We start from the raw sequence: 7,544 nt of genomic DNA on the forward strand, positions 1-7,544 counted from the left end.
CCCATATCGAATCGAACTTACGCTGGGTACGAGGTAAGCATATGATGAAGTCCATATTGATTATTTCCCATTTCCAAGTCGGAATCTCCATAGCCTGCAATAATCCACCAGGTTTTTGATACTCAATCTTAACCTGCTGACAGTTAGGGCACTGAGCAACAAATTCAGCTATGTCCTTTTTCATTCCGTCCCACCAATATATTTCCCTGATGTCATGATACATCTTTGTCACTCCTGGATGGATAGAATAACGGGAATAGTGAGTTTCTCCCATGACCTGCCGACGCAACCCCGCAACCTTAGGCACACATAATCACCCTTGGTATCTGAGGACCCCATCTTTGGTAATTTCAAATGGTTTCTTCTCCTTCTGAAGAGTGGTATCTCTATAATGAATTATCACAGGGTCCTTGTATTGGCGTTCCTTCACTTCAGTTACTAAAGATGATATTGCCGTATCCTGAAGAGTAATTCCAATGTCACATGAGTCCAGTAATCGAACTCCAAGACTAACTAGCTGATGAACCTCATGGGCTATTCCCCTCTTTTCTGGCTGCAAATACGATAGGCTACCCATAGATCTACGGCTGAGTGCATCGGCAACTACGTTTGCCTTCCCCGGATGGTATAAAATATTAATGTCATAGTCTTTAAGTAGCTTCAACCATCTCTTTTGACGAAGATTCAATTCCCTTTGCTTGAAGATGTACTGGAGGCTCTTATGATCCGTATAAATATCAAAATGAATGCCATACAAGTAGTGCCTCCACATCTTTAGTGCATGAATCATCGCAACTAACTCTAAATCGTGGGTCGGATAGTTCTTTTCGTACTTTCTTAGTTGTCTAGAAGCATAAGCCACAACCTTACTATGCTGCATCAGCACTCAACCCAATCCAACGCATGAAGCATCACAATAGATAACATAACCATCGGTCCCTTCTGGGAGCGTGAGAACCAGTGCTGAAGTTAACCTATCCTTTAATGCCTGGAAACTCTGTTCACAAGCATCAGTCTATTGAAATTTTGCTCCCTTTTGAGTCAACTTTGAAAAAGGTGCTGAAAGGGAAGAAAATCCTCCCACAAATCTCCTATAATAACCTGCCAACCCAAGAAAACTACGAACCTCCGTTGGTGTTGTGGGCCTAGGCCAAGTCTTTACTACCTCAATCTTTTGTGTATCCACCAGGATGCCTTCACCCGAAATGATATGCCCAAGGAAAGTTACAGAGTTCAACCAGAATTCACACTTAGAAAATTTTGCATACAACTTCCTTTCTTGTAGAACTCTGAGCACCGTACACAGATGACCAGCATGCTCATCCTCTGAATGAGAATATACCAATATATCGTCAATAAATACAATTACAAACAGATCTAAGAAAGGCCTGAACACACGGTTCATCAAATCCATGAATACTGCTGGGGCATTAGTCAGACCGAACGACATAACCCGAAACTCAAAATGCCCATATCTAGTCCTGAATGCTGTCTTCAGAATATCTTCATCCTTAACCCTTACTTGATGGTACCCGGACCTCAAGTCTATCTTTGAAAACCACTTGGCACCTTGCAACTGATCAAATAGGTCATTAATCCTCGGGAGCGGGTACTTATTCTTGATCGTCACCTTATTCAGTTGCCTATAATCAATACACATTCTTAAGGAACCATCTTTCTTCCTTACAAACAACACAGGTTCTCCACACGGGGACGTACTAGGTCTGATAAAACCTTTTTCAAGCAAGTCCTTTAGTTGTTCTTTTAATTCTTTCAGCTCTGTGGGGGCCATTCTATAGGGAGGAATAGATATTGGGTGAGTATCTGGTAGTAGGTCAATAGAAAACTCAATTTCTCGCTCTGGCGGGAGACCCGGAAGTTCATCAGGGAAGGTATCTGGAAACTCATTTACCACAGGGATGGACTGAATAGTTGGTGACTCTACTTCTACATCCTGAACCCGAACTAAGTGATAAATACAGCCCTTTCTGATCATCTTCCTTGCCTTGAGATAGGAAATAAATCTACCTCTCGGCGATGTCGTGTTACCTTTCCACTCCAAAATAGGCTCCCCCGAAAATTGAAATCGGACTATCTTCGATCTACAATCAACATTGGCATGACAAGAAGCCAACCAATCCATACCCATTATAACATTAAATTCTACCATATCTAACTTGATTAAGTCTGCTACGGTAGGTCGACCATGAACTATTATTATACAACCCCTATATACCTGCTTAGCTATCACCAAGTCCCCAACAGGTGTAGACACCTCAAAAGGTCTAACCAATTCAGGTTTTATTTCAAACTTACTAGCAATCAATGGAGTAACGTATGATAAGGTCGAACCTGGATCAATTAGTGCATATACATCGTAGGAGGAGACTGATAATATACCTCTAACAACATCAGGCGATGACTCTTGGTCATGTCGTCCTGCCAATGCATAAATGCGGTTCTGAGGGCTGCTCGAGCTAAATGCTCCGCCTATGCCTCTACCACGACTCATTGGTGCTTGGTGACTTTGCCTAGGGGGGCGTACTGATGATGACGATCCAGCCACAGATCCCGCTAGATGAGCTATGCTTATATCACCTCTCATCGGACAATCCCTCATAATGTGGCCCGAATAACCACAAGTATAACAAACATCTAGTCCCATACGGCATTGCCCGGTATGATGCTTACCACATTGAGTACATCGTGGCAAGGGTGGCCTCATCTGATTTGACTCACCCCTATACTAAGAACCTGAGGCCCTAAAATTCTGACTAGGCCTTGAATATGTAGAACGATCAAATCTTTTTCCTCCAAACTGAGAGGGCGTGCTAGCCGAGGACTGGGATGGATATCTCAAATACTGCTGCCTCTGACCATCTCGAAACTCACCAGAAGGACCCGAAAACCTCGCCCTCTTATTTTGGGCCCTATCATGCTCACGATCGGCCCTCTGTTTATACGAGAAATATCCATGTCAGGATGAAGTGAAACCGACATACAATCGTTAAGAAAGTAAGGTTCTAACCCCATCACGAACCGGTGAACCCGATCCTCCATCTTAGATACAATAGTGGGAGCATACCTGGACAACGAATCAAACTGAAGACAGTACTCCCGAACACTCATGTTTCCCTACCGAAGGGTCAGGAACCTATCAACTCTGGCTCGCCTAAGCTCTGGTGGCAGATAATGGCGAAGAAAAGCTTCTGTAAACTCCTGCCATACCGCTGGAGGGGCATTCTCACCTTTGGACAATTCCCAAGACTCGTACCAATTAACTGCAATATCTCGGAGTCTATAGGAAGCTAGCTCAACTGACTCAGTCTCAGTGGCCTTCATTACCTGTAACGTCCTCTGTACTCTATCAATAAATACTTGAGGGTCCTCATTCGGGTCTGCTCCAGTGAATATTGGAGGGTCTAAATTAATAAAGTCACGAAACCTCGTGCTCACGGACCTATCTGCGTGACCAATACCTACTTCCTGACGTCGAGCCTGTGCGGCTACTAATCGGGTCAATAACTGAACAGCATCTCTCATCTCCTGACTCGGCGTATCTTGCTGAGGTGCTGAATGTATAGGGGCGGGTGCTGGAGCTGGTGTCCTTCGGAACACTTCTGGGAAAGGCGGGGTATGTGAAGTCTGAGATGGAACCTCACCATGAGATTCTCCCCGAGCCCTGGTAACTCGTGATGCCCGACTAGTAGTCTCACCATCCACAGACTTTCCCTTCTGGGCGGTCGTACTCTTTGAAGGCATTGCTAAAAATATAACATATCGTTAGGAACAAGAATTCTTGTATTGCACGATCTTGAGATAAAAAGAGAGGATAACATCCTATATGTCCTGTAAGTGTGGTGCACGACACACCCATAAACAAGACTCTACTAGACACGGTCTGTAGACAACCCTAGGATAGAACTGCTCTGATACCACTTTTGTCACGACCCAAACCGATGGGCCGCGACGGGTGCCTGAATCTTACCTATCAAACACCCCTAAGCATACGTCTAAAATATGAACATGAATAACATCTGCTGCATAACAAAATTAACATACGTGAAAGAAGCCTGCCATCAAGGCATATGTACGTATACAGATAGAATACAGTGGGTGAGCCGGCAAGGCTGCTATAGACAACTATACATCAAAAACTGAAAGCCGATAAGGCCACATATAACCCGACTAGACATATTGTCTACAGACCTCTAACAGAACATAGCTGTACAAAGACGGGACTGAGCCACGTCATACTCATATACATATATATGTACAAACGTATCATACCAATATCAAAAGCAGCTCCGGATCAAATGGAGCATGCCAACTCTCGCTGATTAGGGATCCTAAGAATTGGTACCGTCAGCTTGCCTACCTGCACCTGCGGGCATGAAACGCAAGCCCTATGAAATAGGGCATCAGTACGAGAAATGTACTGAGTATGTAAGACATGGAAATTTTTACGTAAAAGACATAGATGAAACGTGGAATACTGAAACACATTTTTAAATTTGAATAACTTTGTAAATACTGAAACATTTATAACGTCATGCACGTGCGTGTAAATGTCCTGCCATGCTAGGTATGGTGTACATAATATCATCAAGCCACTGGGGGCATCCCATCATATCATCTCGGCCACTGTGGGCAATATCATCAACATATACCAGCTGATCAGGTGGTGGTGCGTATATAACGCCATAACCTTTTCCATATCCCATATACATATATATACATACATGTATACGCGTATATAACGCCGTTTGAATACATACATATATACGCGTATATAACGCCGTTTGAATCTTATTTTAGCCACTGTGGGCAACATCATCATCATATACCAACTGATCAGGTAGTGATGCGTATATAACGCCGTAACCTTTTCCCATATCCCATATACATATATTTACAAATATACGCGTATATAACTCCATCTGGTCATGGGTTAATGCACATGTACGAAATGCATGAAAAATACGTAATAATCTCAATATTCCTTCCGGATAAATTTTTCCAACTGCGTATTATTTTGAGACCCATAAACAGAAGAAAATAATAATTCTCATGGGGAATCAAGAATATAGACACCCCTACCATTTCTATGAATAGAATAATTTATAGAAACCGTATATTTGCTCGTTTCTTTCGTATAATCTAAACTATGCCAATAGAAAGAAGAGAGGGCCTTAACATACTCGTTCCTCAAATTATTCGAATGAGATGAAGCTTCTGCTTCAGTGATATATGTTGAACGAGATTTCTTCTTGAATCTCTTGTAATTCCAATTGCAATGTTGGCTATATATTTGGATGAATTAATTTGTTGTTCTAGCGTTTTTGGTTTTAAAACCAAAGACAAAATGAATGGAATCCTAATTTTGACTTATTCCAACATTTTTGTTGGATTTGTTCCCAAGTGCTTGATTTTCAAACCAAAGAAAATGAATTGAGGATTGGTTTTGGAAATTAAATTTGCTGATTTGAAATGAAGACAAATTGTCTTTCACGGATAATCGGTACAAGTCTTACTAAGACTTATCTCTTTAAGTCATTTAGACACCTATACCTTAACTTAATGAGTCATTTTCCTTACTTAGTGGTCTTGTGCCACGTGTCCTTTGGGCAGAGTTAGTTGAGTTTCGTCTGCTTATTAGTTAACTAGGTAATGTTCTGTTACCCGATAATTAATCAATTACCTGTATAATTTAAAAATTACCATAAATTATTTAAAATACTTCATATATACATTATATATTATACTACCGTGGTCATATGATACCTTGCATGGTACTAGTTCATAATTATCGGGTATTATCGCTCGACCCGTATTTTATTCCAAATTGACCGTTTTCAACGAAACTTGTTTTCTTTAATCCGTATACCCCTTTATCCTTCATAATACTTATTTATCGCTTGTTATAATAACGTAAGTACGTTAACGTCCAGATGATCTCATCCCCGAGTCTACGTCGGTTAACTAAAAATGAAATTTTAACGTACGAAAATGCAAGATGTAACAGGGTGTTTGCTATTTGGGTCAATTTTATGGTTTAATCTATGAAATTGTGGTTGCAAATACTGGTTTGTGCTATGTTGACTTGGCTCTTCTTGAGAAAGAGAGCCTAAGTCTCCAAAATTGACCCAACAAGGAATTGGGATGGACTCAAGAGAATTGATAGTCCCAATTAATGGGTTAAACCTCGAGAGAGTAATTACCCAACTTGAACCCTAGTTGCTTAAGCTAATTTGCCTACCCATTTTGGTCTCGAGAGAGTCAATTGGCAAAATCACTTTCTCTGCCGAGAGGTGTGAGAGTGGGTAAAATTGTGCAACGGTTATAGCATATTTCCCCAATCATGTCAATCCAACCTTAGAAGCATTTACCCGTTAATTAGCCACCTAGGTGAAAGTCATTACCCTAGTGCCTTTCTACCCATTAGATACAACTCTAGCAATTTTCTCATTAGCATAATTTAGTTCTAATTAGTAGTTGATAATATTAGTTTGTTAGAGAAAAAAATTAAAAGATGTTTGGAAGTGGCATTTGGAACAATTACACGACTCTAGTCTAGACAGATACTCAACTCCTTTTCTAGCTCCCTGTGGAATTCGATCCCGACTCTCATATCGGGTAAAAGCTATTGTGACCCTCTCTTCCTACTTTGTAGTAGTGCGGAGTTGGCAGCGATCAGCCACCAAGATGTATCAGGACTTGTGGCAGCATTATTGGTGGAGGATAATGAAGAAAGATATAGCTGCGTATGTGTCTCGGTGCCTAAATTGTCAACAGGTAAAGTGTGAACATCAGAGGCCCGGTGGTTTACTTAAGAAGTTGGAGATTCTTGAGTGGAAATGGGAGAATATCACTATGGATTTTGTTGTTGGATTCCCACAGACTCAGAAGAAGTTCAATGCAGTTTGGGTCATTATGGACAGGCTGACCAAGTCAACATATTTCATTCTTGTGGCAGTTACCTATTCTTCAGAGCGGTTGGCAGATATTTATATCCGTGAGATCGTTCGTCTTTAAGGTGTGCTTGTGTCTATCATTTCTGATAGAGGTATGCAGTTCACCTCACATTTCATCCTCAGACGAACGGGCAATCCGAGTGCACTATTCAGATATTAAAGGATATGCTCTGCGCATGTGTTATAGACTTCGGAGGTTCATAGGATCAGTTCTTGCCGCTAGCAGAGTTTGCCTACAACAACAGTTATCAGTCAAACATTCAGATGGCTCTCTATGAGGCATTATGTTGTAGGCGATACCGGTCTTCAGTCGGATGGTTTGAGTCGGGGGAGGCTCAGTTGTTGGCTATAGAGTTAGTACAGGATGCCTTGGATAAGGTCAAAATTATACAGGATCGACTTTGCATAGCTCAGTCTAGGTAGAAGAGTTATGCCGACCAAAAAGTTTGTGATGTCATTCATGGTCGGAGAGAGAGTGTTGCTCTGGGTATCACCCATGAAAGGTGTAATGAGGTTTGGAAAGAAGGGAAAGTTGAGCCTTAGGTATATCGGGCCTTTTGAGATCCTTGA

At 41.5% G+C, this 7,544-nt stretch overlaps 1 protein-coding gene across 1 annotated transcript; it reads right to left on the reverse strand.

Annotated features, from left to right (window-relative positions):
- Nucleotides 1–313: 313 nt before the first annotated feature.
- Nucleotides 314–2,620, reverse strand: LOC138879110 (uncharacterized). Its single transcript, XM_070158689.1, has 4 exons — nucleotides 2,401–2,620; nucleotides 1,229–1,326; nucleotides 959–1,015; nucleotides 314–874 (listed from the first exon to the last, which is right to left on the reverse strand). Exons 1-4 carry the CDS (start codon nucleotides 2,618–2,620, stop codon nucleotides 314–316), a joined length of 936 nt encoding a protein of 311 aa, XP_070014790.1.
- Nucleotides 2,621–7,544: the final 4,924 nt, after the last annotated feature.

Source organism: Nicotiana sylvestris, chromosome 10 (assembly GCF_000393655.2).
Source record: "Nicotiana sylvestris chromosome 10, ASM39365v2, whole genome shotgun sequence".
NCBI classification, from domain to species: domain Eukaryota; kingdom Viridiplantae; phylum Streptophyta; class Magnoliopsida; order Solanales; family Solanaceae; genus Nicotiana; species Nicotiana sylvestris.

What these genes read in the sequence shown, in the direction of transcription:
- LOC138879110 (XM_070158689.1), bottom strand. Translation starts at nt 2,620, where the DNA reads ATGAGGGATTGTCCGATGAGAGGTGATATAAGCATAGCTCATCTAGCG. An exon ending in GTGAATTCTGGTTGAACTCT is followed by an intron (nt 1,016 to 1,228) that starts GTAACTTTCCTT and finishes AAATTTCAATAG; the next exon opens with ACTGATGCTTGTGAACAGAG. An exon ending in ATAGGTTAACTTCAGCACTG is followed by an intron (nt 875 to 958) that starts GTTCTCACGCTC and finishes GTGCTGATGCAG; the next exon opens with CATAGTAAGGTTGTGGCTTA.